The sequence below is a fragment of the Anas platyrhynchos genome, chromosome 28 (assembly GCF_047663525.1).
Source record: "Anas platyrhynchos isolate ZD024472 breed Pekin duck chromosome 28, IASCAAS_PekinDuck_T2T, whole genome shotgun sequence".
NCBI classification, from domain to species: domain Eukaryota; kingdom Metazoa; phylum Chordata; class Aves; order Anseriformes; family Anatidae; genus Anas; species Anas platyrhynchos.
In genome coordinates this window covers 6,450,581-6,468,192 of record NC_092614.1, presented here as the reverse complement: position 1 = coordinate 6,468,192, position 17,612 = coordinate 6,450,581, and the positions used below count along the sequence as shown (strand labels likewise).

The 17,612-nt window shown below is 54.6% G+C and overlaps 1 protein-coding gene across 11 annotated transcripts in view; it reads left to right on the top strand.

The window, feature by feature from the left end:
- Positions 1-72: 72 nt before the first annotated feature.
- The window catches only part of SCN4A (sodium voltage-gated channel alpha subunit 4), a 47,490-nt gene continuing 29,950 nt past the window's right edge, over positions 73-17,612 (top strand). Inside the window, exons 1-7 of one of the 11 annotated variants that reach the window (XM_072028993.1) lie at positions 902-919; positions 2,999-3,092; positions 12,373-12,671; positions 12,996-13,116; positions 13,937-14,024; positions 14,645-14,773; positions 14,894-14,985. In XM_072028993.1, coding sequence (XP_071885094.1) covers positions 12,408-12,671; positions 12,996-13,116; positions 13,937-14,024; positions 14,645-14,773; positions 14,894-14,985 — 694 coding nt within the window. In that variant the 5' untranslated portion in view covers positions 902-919; positions 2,999-3,092; positions 12,373-12,407. Of the gene's footprint in view, positions 229-772; positions 920-2,324; positions 3,093-7,590; positions 7,644-12,228; positions 12,672-12,995; positions 13,117-13,936; positions 14,025-14,644; positions 14,774-14,893; positions 14,986-17,612 lie in introns of those variants that run through there. The other 10 variants (XM_072028989.1, XR_011805216.1, XM_072028987.1 and 7 more) reach the window with 10 other exon arrangements.

The following is a 17,612-nucleotide window of genomic DNA, read 5'->3' as shown; positions in this document are numbered from 1 at the left end:
CGTACTGGCCCCTTTCCAGACTGCCGGATCTCCAGAGATCCTGCCTGCTCTCACGAAGAGGCATTGAGAAGGAAGCAGAGCCCCAGACCTGATTTGAGGTGAGATGGAGGATGCTCCGTTAACCAGCCCCACGGGCCAGCAGCATCCTGCCTCGCCAGCCAGGAAACCTCCTGAGGGGTACAGCAGCTGCCAAATAAATGCCTGCCTGCAGCCGCCAAGAGACCGCAGGTGAATAAACATCCCTCTCCATCATTAGCAAGGAAGATGAGGGCAGGGAGAGGAGGGAGACAGATTGCACCAGGGCTGGGGATGCTCGGAGGGAATGTCACCATTGCCATAAAGCTTTGAAAAGCACTGGCTTTTGCATGCGTTTGCAGCTGCGGATGGGCCCTTTTTGGTGCTAAACCTGCACCCCAACTCTGGGGGAAAGCCACTCTGGGGCTTGCTGGGCATCGAATCTATGGCATCCCAGAGCACAGTGGTGCCCACAGAGGCAGGGCTCGAGGGGGGGGGGGGGGGGGAGGGGGGGGGCTGATGTGACCCTGCCGCAGAGACTTTGTGACAGGTTTGCAAAAAGTTTGCACAGGTTTTGTGTCTCTACCTGCATCGTGCCCTATTACTTCGGATTTGGGGCGGCTGTCCTCCGGCTCAGTGGGGCCACGCAGTGGGGTGTCGCAGGAAGCGGCCACCCATCGCCCACCCGTAGCCCACCGTGCCCTGGGGGTGCGGCCGGGGGGGTGCTGGGTGTGGGGGGGTGTTTTGTCTGGAGCCGGTGGGTGGCACTACGGCCCCGTTCCGCGGGCACTGACACCGGATCCCCGGGACAGCCCCGAAGGCAGCAGCGGCCCCGCAGCCGCCCTCTGGCAAGCTCGGCTGGGGACCCCGGGCTCCAGCACCAAGGGACCCTACAGGCAGGAAGGTAAGGGGCCTCGCCGCTTCGGGGGAGCAGGCAGCCAAGCCCACACATGTCCCAAGGCTTCAGCAAGATTTGGGACCCTTCTGCCCGCCCCTCTTCGCAGCGACGGGGCTCGGGGAGCTGTGCCTTTGCCTGTAGCTTCTTCCCCTGCTCGCATCCCTGGATCTGCCATGGGATGCCAGGCTGCACTGCTTGGGCACGCCAGGGTGCCCCGCAAGGTGCCCATGCTGAGGGTGCCCCCAGTGCTTCACCCGCTTCTTCATCCCCACTCTGGGATGTGCCCAGTTCTGTGGTGTGGGGACTTCGCCCTGCTGCTGCAAGTGCCCCTTCCCCATGGGTTGGATCCTGCCAAAGCTCAGCCCCGCAGAGTCCTCACAGAGGCACCAAGGATCTGGTGGTACAGGAGGGTCAGGATGCACCCAGCACCGGCTGCTTGGGGGGAGTTGCAAGCAAAAGCACCTCAAACACCCAGGCACTGCCCTTATCCCACCCTGTCACCCCAAAGGCACTTCTGCTGCTGGTTTTGCACCCACATTAGTGTCACGGGCACCCCAGGCACCTCAAGCTCCCGTTCTGGTTGCAGAGATGCAGCCAATCTATGCAGGCAGAGCTGTGCTCTCCTGCATGCCCAGTGCCCTGCTGAGCACCCCAGGGTGCCCCCGGCTTCCCGGAACATATCCTGGAGTTCTACCTTTGTATGCCCTCCACCAAGTTTGCTCTAGGCTGTATGCAAAGCAAAACACCCCATGCAGCTTGTAGGGGCTTCCCGGTGGTGACAAGGTTGGGCTCGAGGCAGCTGAGGGCTGGGAAGCTGACGGAACCACCAAGCATCCCCCAAATACCCTGCTACAGCCAAGAGGGCAAGCGGAAAGTCCCCAGAGCCACAGAGGGGGGACGGCCCTGTCCCTGCCCTCCACCACCAGATGCACTGGTTTTAGCAAACTCCTCAGAGCAAAGCTCTTCACCACCTCCTTCCTCTGGCTTTGGCTGCTCGCTGATTTTGGGAAACTCGCTGCTGGGTGATTTAGGACAAGGTAAGCATCAGAAGGGTGGCACAGAGCTGAGGTGAGTCCCCTCACAATGGTGAGGGGACTCACAATGGTGAGTCCCCTCTGGAGCAGGCTGGGTGGTCGATGCACCCCAAAAGGGATGAACCTTGTGAGATGAGCACAGACACCCCTGCACCTTCCTCCCTGCCCTGGGTGCCCGCTGTGTCCCCCATTCATCCCCCCAAAACATGCAAAGAGCACCCAAAAGCCCTATCATGCAAGGCAGGGCAAGATTCCCTTTAACACTGTCCCTGATCTGGGTATGACCTGCAGGTCTGGCACAGCATGCAGCAGGGGACACGGAGACACAAGACGTGATGGTGCTGAAGCAGGGCAAGCCCAGCACTGCAGCCGCCGTGGGGTGGATGTGGTCCTGGGCACCCTGCTCTGGGTGGCAGCAGGGGTTGGAGCAGAGGGACCCAGAGGTCCCTGCCAGCCTCGAGCACTTGGCACTGTGGTTTGTGGGGTGCTGCTGGTGCTGTGGTTCTGTGCGGCTCGTGTGGGGCAGGAGCTGGAGCCCCCAGAGCAGAGAGGAGGAGCTGAGGCCAGTGCTGGGTGCTGTGTGGCTGCAGTAATGCTGCCAAAGGGCTGCAGATGATGTTGGCAGTGGGGTTGGCACCGTGTCCCGTCCCCCCGTCCCGTCCTCCCCCTCGCCTTGCAGTTGTCCCGCTGCACTTTCCAATTGCGCGTCACTTTTGGGAGAGGTGAGGAGGTGCTGGCTGGGGTCCCTCGCCACCTCCCCATGCCCAATTTGGGGCTAGAGCAAGCCCGAGGCCACCTCAATATCTGGCACATCCTGCTGCGCTGCTGGGGACATGCCGGGTGGCCACGTACCCAGCTCGGGGCATGGTCGGCTGGCTGTGGAGCACGGAGGGGGGGTCCGCCGGGCGATGCAGACGCCGCCACCCCCTTGATTGGCGCTGCCGGGGACGAATGCCACAGCTGAGACGTTGGAGGCTACCTGAAGGACCCTGCATGTCCTCAGGTTTCACTCATGACCATCTGACAGCAGCAGCAGCTGCTCTGCCAACAGGCACTCACGGAGCCAAAGCCTCCAGGAGTCGAAGGAGAAGGAAAATCTGGCCCCGAAAGGTCTCTCCTTGGGATTTTGCTCTTTTCACCCAACGGTAAGTGCCGGATCCAGCCCTGGGACAATGCCAGGCCACCGGGCAGGGGCTTGGATGTCCCCAGGTTTCTCTTTCTGGCAGTGCAAGCTAGTGACAGGGTTTCACCGTGGGGACAGCGAAGCCCCCGCAGTCGTCACCATTTCAGAAACTCGGTATTCTGGGGGTTTGGGGTTTTGATCCCCCCGTGCCAAAAACAGTCAGAAGCAGGGGGTAGAGTCCCTAGAAAAGGGCCGGCAGGGTGTGGGGACATGGGTGTCAGCAGCCACCGGAGCTTTGGCAGCTTTATGGGATGAGAGGGGCGGTGGGGGGAGGTGACGGGCCACCCATTTGCGAGCCGCCGGCCGGAGGAAGAAAGCAGTGGGCACGGCTGAAAAGTCACAAGTCGCCTTTCTCCTGGCTTCTCCTGGAGATCTAAATATAAACCTCGGCCTGTCCAAGCCAAGGTTGCAGGAAAGGTCTGCGCAGTGCCTCGCAGTGTCCCCTTTCGGGAAGGCTCCTGTCCCCACAGGGAGGCGGGACGCAATGGGACTCCTCTGCTGTGATACCGGGGCCGCCGTGGTGCAAGGCCATGGCCCCCGTCAGCACACAAACCGGCAGCACCAAGGTGCGACTCAGCTCAGTTTTGGGGTGCAACCCTGCAGCCCTACTGTACGGGGCTCTCATTGCTCATGGGACCACTTTGAAACCCCAGTCTCATTTTGGGGTCAATCCAGAGGCATATAGTCACCCCAATCCCCCCACCCATCCCACTTGGGGGGATCTGGGGCTGATCTGCAGAGCGAGGTCTGCAGGAAAAGGCAAGCATTTCCTCCCCGCCCACCCCGTCACAAGGGGCTGCAGCGAGCAAAACATGCTGCAAAACATTTAATAGCAGCCATGGCAGATGAGCATCACTTGCATAAAACCCCAGGGACAACAGGATATGCCCAGTCAGTCCTCAGCTTTACGGGAAAGGTCCTGCACCTGAGGTTGAACGACCAAGGCTGTGAGCTTCTCCAGTCCATGCTAGGAAAATGCCCGATGTAGCAACAGTTCATGGGGACAGGGCACGTTTATGGGAACTGGGTAGAGCACACAGTGTCCTGCTTTGACTCGGCCATGCTAATATTTGCACAGCACGTGCTGTTTTCCGTGCTGCAGTGTGTACGTAAGGGTCTGGTGAGCATCACCCAGGGCAAAGGGACCCCGTGGAGTGGCTTCATCTCCCGTGGGGAAACTATGCTGGATTTGGGGTAGGAGAGAAACGGGCAGCAGGGAATGATGCCCTGAGCAGCATTGCCTCTGTGTTCATCAGGTTGCGCTAATGAGGTTGTTTTGTTTGGGGACAGGAAGGAGATCCTTTGGTGTAGATGAGGAAAGAGGAATATATATATATATATATATAAATATATATATATACATATACATATATATATATAGGAGGTATGGGGGTCTTATGCGGGAAAATGGGCATCCTGTGGGATGCTGCAGACACCCCAATATTGCAAACCCCACATGAGCACCAGCCTGGGAACCTGCTCCCAGCACCACTCACCGGTGACCCCGGCATTTTGGCTGCCTGTACACCCGCAGGCAGCAGCACGGCGCCGAGGTCCCCTGGTGAAGATGGGGGTCCCTGATCCCACCTCCACCCTCCCTTCCCCCCCACCGTCCCCTCTCTGCCTTCATTGCCGCCATGCCCAGATCTTTTCCGAGGCTGACATGGGAGCTGCTGGCAGGGCCGGGAGGGAGGAGCAGGGCTTGGATGTCACCCGAGTGCCAGCAGTGGGCAGGGGGCAAGCGCAGGGTCCCCGCTTTAACCCTTCCCAAGCCTGCACCACAGCCAAATACCCCAAATAAACCCCAGCGGCCACCCATCCCTGGTCTCCCCTGTCACCCCCCCCTTGGGACGAGGTGACAGCCCTGTTCCCCTCTCCGGGCAGGACAGGGTTAGCGCGAGTTGCTGCAGGATGTTGCAACCTCCTATTTCCATCTGCGGCCAGGAGAATATCCGAGGACTTCACAGCTTCCAGCCTATGCGTGTGCCACCCCCACCTCCAAGTACACCGAGGTACCCTTGGGGGTAAAAAGGCATTAAAGTGCCCGTGTTCATGTAAATCCAGGTCAATAGCGACTGGTGAATATCATAAAATTAATTTCCACGCGGCTCATGATGCCAGGTGTGGGAGCAGAGGCAGCTCTGTGGGGGCAGATGGAAGGGGAGAAGTGGTGCAGGTGCCCTGTGCTATCACAAGGGTTGCATGAGACCCTGAGCAAGACAGATAAGCAAAAATCTGCCACGCTTTCTTCCATTTTAGGGTGGGTTAGGAGAAATGGCTGGATAGGGTTGGTCTACGTGAATCCCATATGGGGAAGGGCAGAGCAGGGGCTCAGCCGTGGTCCCAGGGGCTGGTGGTGGCATGCCGAGCACCACGACTTTGGGTCCCCAAAGCCAGCTGGGGAGGACAGGGACCCCTTCGTGAGCAGCTGGCGAGCAGCACCCTGGATGCATGTGCAGGTGGCAGGTGGCATGCAGGGCAATGTATCATGTCCTCCAAGCAAAGCTGGGGAGTCCTTGTCCCAAAGTACACCCCGAGGCAGCAAAGAAAAGATCTCACCTGCAAATCCAGCCTTTGGTGCATGCAGCTGTACCAGCGATGCCAGCACTGCTTTAACAGGCGGTGAGAGACCTCAGCTGGTCTACACCGGGCTGGGGGACCGCAGTGACGCCGAGGAGCAGAAACTGGCTGCAGTATCACTGTCTGTCTGTCCTGACTTGGCAAAGGCATTTGTCAGCACCAGCCTCGCTTGTTTTCCAAGGGCAGCTTTCCACAGACCAAGCCCTTTTGCTCAACTTCGGGCAAATCACAGCCTGCAGCACTTCACCCAGCTCCCCAGCATGATGGATGCTGCTTGGAAGCATCCTGCATTCCTGCATTGCCAAATATACTGAGTGGAGGGTAAAAAAATATGGTGGGGACAACAAGCAGCACTGGGAGGGTGATGTTCATGGGGACCATCAAAAACCTCAGTAATGCATAGTTTAATGCTGGCAAAAGAGGGATTATTTTCTTTCTTGCTCTCCAAGCCTGCCGAGCCTGCCACCATTTGAAAGCAGAGCAGGGGAAAGGATTTGTGTTATTCTTTTTATTTGTTTTACTGGTGTTACTTGATTGTAATTAAGCCTTAACATCAGCTCCCTTTAAAGCAGGGCAGTCTGAGAACTGTGAGCTCACAGTGGGCTGAGAAACACAGCAGCAGAGGAGACATGGTGACCCACAGCAGGGTCGGACAAATCGTTTGCTTGCAGAAGAAAAACTTGGAGACTTCGCATATCTTCCAGATAGGCTTTGCAAAGTAGTTACAGCCAAGCATTAAGGCATGACCATATATCTGGGGTAGTAAACATCAGACTCTTAAATAGCATGTTATCGTCTTACAGAAAGGAACATAAACTTGTTTATAAAATGGCTAATTTCGTCTGGCACAACTGAGCGGTGTTTATCCTAGTTGCTGCTAGAAACTCATATAATCTCAAACACACTAATGCAGCTCCAGGCCCTGCTCTGTGTGGCGTTAAATCACCCATGCGCGTGACTTAAAGCAAAGCTCTCCACCCCCAGTGCTATCCCTGGGCAAAGAAAAACCACTTCACTTCAGATTTTTCTCAATTTTACCCACTGTTTTTTCCAAATCTCAGGGAAAATACAGTGGGAAGTAAACACCCCGCAGGACTTTCTCAAACCGTGACATCCCTAAAACCATTCCTGAAGGTGTTGGGTTTTTTTGTCTCCAACCATCAAGCTTTGCAACAAGGAGCCATGTCACCCTTTGCACTCAGACATCCCCAAAAAAAGCTTAAATGTCCCCAAGCTGAAACAAAACCCACAGCAGCCGATGGCTTCGCCATCCTCGCACACGGCTCCTGACTCCCGCTGCGTCCCAGCCTAAACCAAGCAGAGTTTGGGAATGTTTGTATGTGGCCCTTCTGCCATACCCCATGGTCCCTCCGCTGAGCACAGTGGTGTAATGAGGTGTGAAAGGCAGCAGGGGACAAGGACACAGAAACCTCGGGTATTTAATCCTCATAAAGTCTGTGGCCATATAAATGCTGTTGTGACAGCATGGAGCATCCATGTCCTTGGGCTCGATCTGAGCCAAATAGGTTTTTGTGGGACAGCAGTGGGTATCCCAGCCCATGGGATTTTATTTTTTAAAGTTAAACCCTGGATTAACGCACACAGGGTTGGAGAGGGGAGCGGCTATGTGGGTTTGAGCACACAGGATGCCCACCTGCTGATTCAGAGCCTTCCATCTCCAACCTGTGGGCAATGTGCATCCTTGCCTTACAAGCTCCATTTGCAGCAGATTTTGTGGCTGAGAACCTGTCCCCAAGCCATGACTCATCCCCGAGCCCATTGCTCCCAACTGGGCCCAGCTGCATCAGCTGCCTCACCCCGACTTCCTCACAGGGATAAAAGAGTAAGGGGTGGGTAGGGCCAGCTTATCCTGCTTGCAGGCAGCTGCTGGATGCTCAGCTGGTGGAAGTGAGGTCTCCAATGAGGTTTTGAGGTGCAGGCAATGAGGAGGGTGGTGCTGCAGGGTTGGGCACATGGGGGGCTTGGGTTGTGTGCATGGCAGGGTCTGGGGTCTGCTTTCAATCTCACCCAGCCCCTGAGCTGCTGGGTGCTGGTGTATCTGCCCATGTGTTAACTTCTCACAGCTACTGTAGCAGCATGGGGGCTGTTAGAGCTCTCCTGGACCTGGCTTTGGTGCATGTGCTAATTGTTCTCCTGTTAATCCCTGCTGCGGGGTGTGCTCCCAGTGTTATGCACGGCGAGCACTTGGCAGAGCATTGCCTTGGTGAGTGAAGCTGATTTACACTTGTTGGTGAGTGGTTGTTTCCCATCTTGGACTTATGGCTATATCAGCCTCTTTTGAGGTCTTTCCAGAATGCTTCTTATTAAAGAGGATGATACCTGACAGCAGGCCTGTGGACAGGTAAGGACAGGTTCTCCAGACCCCAATCAATGACTTTGCTGTGGCACAGCAGATCATCATAGGGTTCCTGTGTTGTGGACATCCCTAGAGATGGACCCTCATGGCAATGGTGCCTCCACTTGAGATGCCCCAGTCCTATCTCTGTGCCTTAACTTGGGTGCCCGGTCCTGAGCACGAGGGAGAACCAGTGCATCCCTCTGGGCTTAGCAGGCTGGTTCTAAGGTACGGGGAGCTCTGGCATTGCAGGTGCTCTCCCAAAACAATGCCATGGGAGATGGGCTGAGCAGTTCTGTGTCACCTGCAGCCACCTGTCCATGCACAGGCCCACATAGCAGTCAAGAAATTCCTTCCCCTCTTCCTCGGCCCCCAGGAGGCTATTTTCTGTGCAGGGGTGAAGTGCCAGCTTTGGACAGAGTGGCTGTCCAAGCACGCTGACTGCTCACCCTGTTACCCTTCTGTCTGCCTTGATTATCCAGGACCAATTACGCAGCATCTCTGGTAGCTTCCAAACCGCCCCTGTTATTTTGGAGGCTGACTTATTTTTGTGGCCTCAGAGCAGCAGAAAATATCAGAGGAAACTGAGTTTCCATCAAGGCAAAGACTGCATGAAGCTGTTCCCAGTTGCCTGCTGGTACTTGGTGATGCTGAACTGGAGGTGAGATGCTTCTCTGTGGTGACCCATGGTGTTGGACATGGGCAACGTGTCCAAAAACAACACCCAATGAGCTGTGTACATGGTGGCTACTAGGGGTGGGGAGTGGAAGGAGGTTGTTTTTATCCCTGCAGGAGCACTGCAGATGCTCACAGAGGCTTTGGGGTCCCACCAGCCCTGCTAAGCTGGTGCCAAGAAAGGAAAGCATGCTGGTTTTTTTTTTTTTAAAAAAAAGGCATGCTCCTTAAACCTCAGCTTTAGTTGCTGTAAAGATAGAAAATAGTTTGATAGTTTGAGAGGCTTGCACTTTTTGATAGCTTGGTTTTTAAATATAGTTTAAAAAAAACTTGTCCAGATGGAAAGGAAGTCTTGGTGAGCAGCCTCCTGTTCCCAGCACCTCCATTCTCTGGGGACCCCGTGTCCTGGGCAGGGCTGGGGCTGAGCACCCAGGCCAGTTCATGCCTGGGCAGCGACTGTTGCTGCTCCCAAACCACTTCCACCTATTGGAGGTGCAAAGAGCTGGATCTTGGTTTCTTCTAGCAGTTCATTTCAGGCTGGGATGCACCAGGCGGGGAGCAGAGTCCAGCCCCAATGTTACTCCAGCACCTGGGGGTGGCTGTGTCCCTGGTGTGGTGGGATTCTGCTGTCAGCCCCACACTGCTGTGGGGTTGGGGACCACTGGGGCAGGCCTGCATTCAGCCCCTTCTCTTTTGGAAAGCAGTGACTAGAGGTGGCTCCGTGTGGGAGCTGCAGACCTAGTCCTGCACCTGCTGTCACCCCAGCATCTCTGGACATCCACAAAGGGAACAGTGTGGGTGCATGGGACCAGGCACCACAGAAAAGCAGCTCACAAACGCACAGCATCTTCATGGCCAGAGCAGTATCCCCTCGGAGCCCCTTCTGCTCGGCCCCAGGCCGTGCCGGTGGCCCCAGCATCTCCCCTTGCTCTGCACCCTACAGCTGCGCGTCCCCACTGCTGCGGGCCTAGTTCTCAGGGCCGAAAGTGAAGCCGGTGCCACTCAGCCATGCTCCACTCCTGCGCTGGCTCCTGCCAGGGAGGAATGAGCAGAGTCATGGGGCTGCTGAAACCTGACTCCGGCCCTGATGGCTGGCGGCAGCTGGAGGCCCAGCCACCTCCGCCACACCACAGGCTGGGTGTAGCAAGCGGGGCTGGGGCCTTGCTGCGGGTTTTGGGGGGCAGCACCCATCTGGGGGCCTGGGGATGGGTGGGGAGCAGCACCCGGTATGTTGCTGCCTTGTGGGGCAGCATGTGGCTGAAAGAGCCAGAGCACAGGCATGATCTGTAACGTAGGCTGGTTCAAAGTGCTCCACAAAACCCAGTTTCCAGGGAAAATGAGGCTGGGTACACCAGCAAGCTGCTGTGTCCTCAGAGCCTCCAGGACAAGGGAAGGGTTGGTCCTGCTGCAGCACCCACCAGTGTGTCCCTGGTGGGACCTGGGCTGATTGGAGCCAGATGCAGCCCTGCACCCGCTGGGCTGGCCGAAGGGAATGGAGAGAGCAGGTTTCCAGAGCTGCTCAACAGAGCCTGAAACAGGTCTAAGTTGGGAATATTGCCAGTGTCATAGAGAGGACAATCCAGCAGTGAGTTTCCTCTAACAGATCAATGTGAAAAGCAACAGCGGTGTCCTGCTGCTGTGGGCAGACCCGGTGGCAGAAATTTCCATTTTGCTTGCTTCCATCAGGTCCTAGCCTTGGGCCTGGAGTGGCAAGCCTTTGGTACCTGAGCTGGGCTGTGGTCAGCACCAGGCTGTGTTGGCAGAGGTGTGACTCAGGATATCCTTTGTCCTTTGCAAGGACAACAATTCTCCCCGTATTGAAACGGGTTCAAAACTGAAAATTGGAGCTCTTGATTTCTAAAGGCTGTCCCTTTTCAGCAGCCCAAGGCTGCCTGACAGGCAGCAAGTTGCTCCCATCCCTATACCAGCTGCGTTTTGAAGCTGATTGCAGCCCTGGAGTGCAACCCTGTGGGGGGTAGGGGCTGCTTGGGCACAGTGATGGTGGGGGTCCCTGCCCTTTGGTTGCGTCTCGGGGTGGGCACTGTGCCGCTGCAGGGATCACCAGCCCTTGACAGCAGGAAATCCATTTTGCATGCTAAGATTCAATTCAGCAGCACTAGTAAGGGAGCGTGGCAGTCCCTAAAATGCAGTTATCCACCACAGCTTGAAATCAATACCTCCCTTTGCCTTTGCATTTATCGCTGGGATTTAGAATCAGCAAAAGAATGTGTCGATACTGGCTGTGCACCTAGCATAGCTTTTCCCACCAGAGCTATAAATGTCCACTTCTCATTAATTACAAAGGGCTAGAGGTTTTGGTCTCCCAGCTTTAAGCATGGTTAGAGGTTGGGGGTAGGAGTACTGACACTAATGCTCTTTCAGGGGCAGCTGTCCAGCAGTATTGTGCAAAGCATTGGTGCATGGAAGAGTTGATGCTCAGGGCTCTGCTTGTTAGTGGGATGCTTGTGTAGGGGAGGGTGTGCATCTCCACACCTCACCTTCCCCAGAATATTGGGGCAGTGCTACAGGCAACACTGGTCTTGAATTTCCCTATTTCAGTATGTTGTTTTTTTTGTTTTTTTTTTTAAGCAAAACATCTTAATCTGTAGTTTTCAGATCACTTTTTTTCATCTCTGCACTTCACTTTTTTTTAACAATGGTGAAACCAGAACAAAAAACATTTCCCTCCACCTTCGACTCTGACACTGATATTTTTCAGAAAGCTAATTTTAGTCAACTTCAAGATTCTGGGTGAAACCCCATGAAACCATCAATTTCCTGAAAATTCACCTCTGATGCAAGCTGGTTTTTGTGGGTGCAGCAGGCAGCAAGGTGGAGCTGAGGCAAGATGCTACCAAGCAAGAACATCCCTGGTGCCCAGAAAGCCCTTGCTGGGTGCTACAGCCTCTGGGTGCTGTCACCCATCTGCTCTGCACCTTCTCTCCAATGCTTTTAGTTGCTCTGCTTCTCTGTAGAGCCACCTTATCACTTCCAAATGGCTCATCCTATTCTGGTTTGGAGGGTGGACCTGTGCTAGTGCCACTATTGCTTTCTGGCTCGAGATAACCCTGAACTCCTTGCTGTTGGGCACAGAGCCACAGGTCACTTGTGTGTCCTCGTGGGGATGAGAGCTGTGGAATGGCTGCTGGCCCATGGGACCGGGCTCCTCTGGCTCAGGACCCTCTTGCTCTGAGCTATGCAAGCTGCTTGCATATAAAAGGAAAAACAAAGGGGAAAGAGCAGGGGTGGTGCTACGGGTGCTGGAGGTGTCTGGTCTCATTGAACAACCCTGTCTTGTCTTAAGCTGCACATTGAATGAGTTGGCTGGTACCAGGGTTGCAGCTGTTCGGCTGGTGCAGTGCCCTGAGAAGTCCCATGAGATAGTGCCTCATGGTTGGATCTGTGTGGAAGAAATGGAAAGGGTGCCTGCAGGGTGTGTGTGTCCATCTACGTGCAATCCATGCATCTTTTTTTATGATTACAACAGTTCTGGAGCTGCTGGCTGAAATAAAGCCACCTGCAGAAGCCCACTGAGGTCTTGCCACCATCCAGCTTCAGTAGCCAAGTCTCTAAATGCCCTCCACATAGCACCACCCAGCATCAACCCCTCAGCCCACCCTCTCCCCAGCAGGCCGAGCGCAGGTGTCCTGCGAGCAGAATGAGAGCATGGCTGGCCTGCCGCACATCCCGGGCCCCGAGAACCTCCGCCCCTTCACCCCCGAGTCGCTGGCTGCCATCGAGCAGCGCATCGCCGAGGCAGAGGCGCTCAAGATAAAGCGGCAGCAGGTGGAACTGCCCGAGGAAGAGGAGCTCAAGCCCAGCAGTGACCTGGAAGCTGGCAAGAACCTGCCCCTCATCTATGGTGACCCCCCCGTGGAGCTCATCGGGACACCCCTGGAGGATCTGGACCCTTTCTACAAGGATAAGAAGGTGAGGGACAGAGCTTAGCCCATGAGCTAAGCAAGACACCCTGCCCCCCCCCCCCCCCCCCCCCCCCCCAAAAAAAAAAAAAAAGGACCTCCCCTTCTTTCACCTGTGCTTCTGCGTATCTTCTGAGCCCACCTTGGAGAGCCACAGCCCCAAATTGCTCTGGTTGCTTCTCCTCTGAAGCAGAGCATCCTTTCCATTACAAATTCTCAAGCTTTTGGAGATTGAAAATATGCACAGAGCCCTCACCTCTAACGGCACTGCATCCTCCATGGGGGTATAGGGATGTGCAGCAGGACTAATGCATCACCTCTTTTTTCTCTGCAGACTTTCATAGTCCTCAACAAAGGGAAGTCCATCTTCCGCTTCTCAGCGACTCCTGCCCTCTACCTGCTGGGTCCTTTCCACCCCATCCGGAGAGGAGCCATCAAAGTGCTCATCCATTCATATCCTTGCTTCACTGTTGCCAGGGCAAATTCTGATGCAGGAAGGGCCAACATCCCTGTGAGAGGGCTGAGAGAGGTGTTTTGTGATGCAGTTCTCATGGGCAGGTTCCCACCATGGCCAAGAGCCATCCCAGTGCTTTTGCCCCTTCCCAAGGAGTGGGTTTGGGATGCCCTCGTGTCAGTCAGCACTCCGACACCAAGAGCTCAAAGCATCAGTTTGGTTGGAGCAGGGAAGATGTCTACATGGTGGGCTTCCTAGGAAGAAGTCCAAGTCTTCCAGGTCTGGAGAGACTTGGAAAGGAAGGAACATGTTTACAGGGCAGAGGATCGTGTCCCAAGTGGGTGGCAGTTGAATTTGGGAGCTCAAGGCATTCTTTGGGAGAGGGGAGGCAGAGGAACCAGGACACTGGGATATGGGAAAAGAGGCAATATGGGCAGCAATTGGACTTCTGGAGTGGGACAAACAGGAAGGATCTCAGGAGCAGGAGGGGTCCTAGGGCAGGTGGGAAGCAGCCCCAGTAGGGGCAGTGACTGTGACAGAAGGAGCTGAGAAGTTGTATCCTGGGGTGATGGAGAGGAGGGAACACCAAGGAGATGGGAAGGGGAGCGGAAAGCGAGGCCAGGGCCATGCATGGGAGCAGGGGACTATGGACAAGTGTGAGCATGGGACAGAGCTGCAGGAAGAGCGAGTCAGAGCTCGGGGACAAGGTGGGAGCCAGAACAAGAGGAGCAGGAGTGCTTGCCTTCCTACCCCCATTAGTACCCATGCAAAGGGGGAATTAGGCAGCAGCCCCAGCGTTTCTCCTTGACCAGGTTTTAAATTATTCAGCATGTTCATCATGATCACAATTTTAACCAACTGCGTGTTTATGACATTGAGCAACCCACCGGCGTGGTCCAAGAATGTGGAGTAAGTCTCTGCGGGTCAGAGGGGGATCCAGGCAGCCTTCAGAGAAGAGGTGTCCTTGGGAGATGGTGGTGGCCCTCTCGATCTCCAAAGGGATGTCTGTGCTCTGCACCTTGCAAAGGGCAGGAGAGTTTCAGAGCTGCCCAAAATCTGGTGGGGGCCCCCTGACAGGAGACCGCTGTCAGTTGGGTTGGGCTGACCATGGTGGTGTGGGGAGGCTGAGCAGATCCACCAGGCCAAGGAGCATGGAATGCCAGGTGGGAAGGGGGAAACGCAGCATTTTTCTGCATGGACACGTTGTGGCAGGGTTTTGCAGAAAGTGCAGTGGTGGTGGGACGTGCACAGGGACCAGAGGTGATGCAGGGTAGTCACCCATGGGGGTGATGCCCGAAGGAGTCCTAGTTTGCCCTGTGAACTGAGGTTGTGGGAGAACCTCCCTCAGTGCTGAAGCATGTTAGGAACACAGCAGCCCCTTGCCACACACTCCAGAACTTGCTTCCAAAAACTGTCCCATGGCACTGGGCAGAGGCAGGGCCCAGCAAAACCTCCTGGGGCCCAAACTTCCTCCAGAGCTGGCCCTTGGACCTGGATAAGCATCCCCTGGGTCACCATTCCCATTTCAGATACACCTTCACTGGAATTTACACCTTTGAGTCCCTCATCAAGATACTGTCGAGAGGCTTCTGCATTGATGACTTTACATTCCTGCGTGACCCATGGAATTGGCTGGACTTCATGGTCATCTCCATGGCGTGAGTGCGGTGGGATGGGGGCAGGAGACCCTGGGGGGGGGCCCTGTGGAGAAGGGCTGGGAACTTGGGGGGTGGTCACCTGGACCAGCCCCTGATACCTTCTCCTCTTGCATCTTGCAGCTACATCACTGAGTTCGTGGACCTGGGGAACATATCTGCTCTCAGGACCTTCCGCGTCCTCCGTGCCTTGAAAACCATCACAGTGATACCAGGTGGGACTTAAAGAATGGGTCTTCTCACCATGCTTTCTCCTTCCTTGAGGTCAGGGTTTTCAATGTTCAAAGCTCTAAAAAAAAAAAGAAAAAAAGAAAAAAAAAAAAGAGGGGAAAACATGATATTCAAAACTTTTAAATCTTTTTCAACCCAGTAATTAAGCATCTGGGCCAGGCCCAGCTGATTTGACACCTTTAATTTAGCTGCACTCACTCACTGTTTGACTAAATCTTCTGTCAAGCCAGACATGATGTTTTTAGGGCTTCTCAGAGATGTTCCAAGTGCTAACATTGGGTTTATGGGCCTGATTAATGATCCTGATACAGTTTTCACAGAATTACAGAATCATCTAGGTTGGAAGAGACCTCCAAGATCACCTAGTCCAACCTCAGACCTAACACTAACAAGTCTCCTCCACTAAACCATATCCCTAAGCTCTACATCTAAACGTCTTTTAAAGACCTCCAGGGATGGTGACTCCACCACTTCCCTGGGCAGCCCGTTCCAATATCTGACAACCCTCTCAGTAAAGAAGTTCTTTCTAATATCCAACATAAACCTCCCATGGTGCAACTTCAGCCCATTCCCCCTCGTCCTGTCACCAGGCACATGGGAGAACAGACGAATCCCCACCTCGCTACAGCATCCTTTAAGGTACCTATAGAGAGCGATAAGGTCACCCCTGAGCCTCCTCTTCTCCAGGCTAAACAAACCCAGCTCCCTCAGCTGCTCCTCATAAGACTCCCTCACCAGACCTCTTGCCCTTCTCTGGACTCATTTGAGCACCTCGATGTCCTTCTTGGAGTGAGGGGCCCAAAACTGAACACAGTACTCGAGGTGCAGCCTCACCAGAGCCAAGTACAGGGGGACAATCACTTCCCTAGCCCTGCTGGCCACAGTTTCCTATACAAGCCTGGATGCTCTTGGCCTTCTTGGCCACCTGAGCACACTGCTGGCTCATATTCAGCCAACTATCAACCATCACTCCCAGGTCCTTCTCTTCCAGGCAGCTCTCCAACCACTCATCTCCCAGCCTGTAGCTCTGCTTGGGGTTGTTGTGCCCCAGGTGCAGGACCCAGCACTTGGCCTTGTTGAACTTCATACAGTTGGCCTCAGCCCATCAGTCCAGCCTATCCAGATTATCCTACCCTCAAGCAGATTGACACACACACCTAACTTGGTGTCATCTGCAAACTTACTGAGGGTGCACTAGATCCTCTCATCCAGATCATCAATAAAGATATTAAAGAGAACTGGCTCTAGTACTGAGCCCTGAGGAACTCCACTAGTGATCAGCCTCCAACTGGATTTAACTTGATTCACCACGACCCTTTGGACCTGGCTATCCAGCCAGTTTTTAACCTACAGAAACCAGTCCAAGCCATGAGTAGCCAGTTTCTTGAGGAGAATGCTGTGGAAACAGTATCAAAAGCCTTGCTGAAGTCAAGGTAGGCCACATCCACAGCCTTTCCCTCATCCACTAAGCGTGTCACTTTGTTGTAGGAGATCAGGTTCGTCAAGCAGGACCTGCCTTTCATAAACCCATGCTGACTGGGCCTGATCGCCTGCTTGCCCTGCAAGTGCCACGTGATGACACTCAAGACAATCTGCTCCATGAGCTTCCCTGGCACTGAGGTCAAACTGACAGGCCTGTAGTTTCCCGGCTCTATCCTCTGGCCCTTCTTGTAAATGGGCATCAAGTTTGCTAGCCACCACTCGACTGGGACCTCCCCTGATAGCCAGGACTGCTGATAAATGATGGAAAGCGGCATGGCCAGCTCTTCTGCCAATTCTCTCAGTACCCTTGGGTGGATCCCATCCAGCCCTATCAACTTGCGTACATCTAAGGGCTGTAGCAGGTCGCCAACCATTTCCTCGTGGATAGTGAGGGCCACATCCTGCTCCCCATCCCCTTCCACCAGCTCAGGGTACTGGGTATCCAGAGAACAACTGGTATTGCTGCTAAAGACTGAGGCAAAGAAGGCATTAAGCACCTCCGCCTTTTCCTCATCTTTTGTGACAAGGTTTCCCCCTACATCCAGTAAAGGATGGAGATTCTCCTTAGTCCTCTGTTTTGCGTTGATGTATTTGTAAAAAGATTTTTTGTTGTCTTTAACAGCAGTAGCCAGATTGAGCTCCAGATGAGCTTTGGCCTTTCTAATTTTGGCCCTACACATCCTTACTACATCCTTATAATCCATCTGAATGGCCTACCCTCTTTTCCAAAGATCATAAACCCTCTTTTTTTTCCTAAGCTCTATCCACAATTGTCTGTTCAGCCAGGCCAGTCTTCTTCCACGCCAGCTTGTCTTTGGGTACGTCAGGTCAGATCGCTCCTGAGCCATTAAGATTTCCTTCTTGAGGAGTGCCCAGCCTTCCTGGACTCCTCTGCCCTTCAGAACTGCTACCCAAGGGACTCTGCCAACCAGTGTCCTGAACAGTTCAAAGTCTGCCCTCCATAAGTCCAAGACAGCAGTTTTACTGATCCCCCTCCTGACTTCGCCAAGAACTCTACTATTTCATGGTCACTCTGCCCAAGACAGCTCCTGACCACCACATCTCCCACCAGTCGTTCTATGTTTGTGAACAGAAGGTCTAGCGGGGCACCTCTGCTGGTTGGCTCACT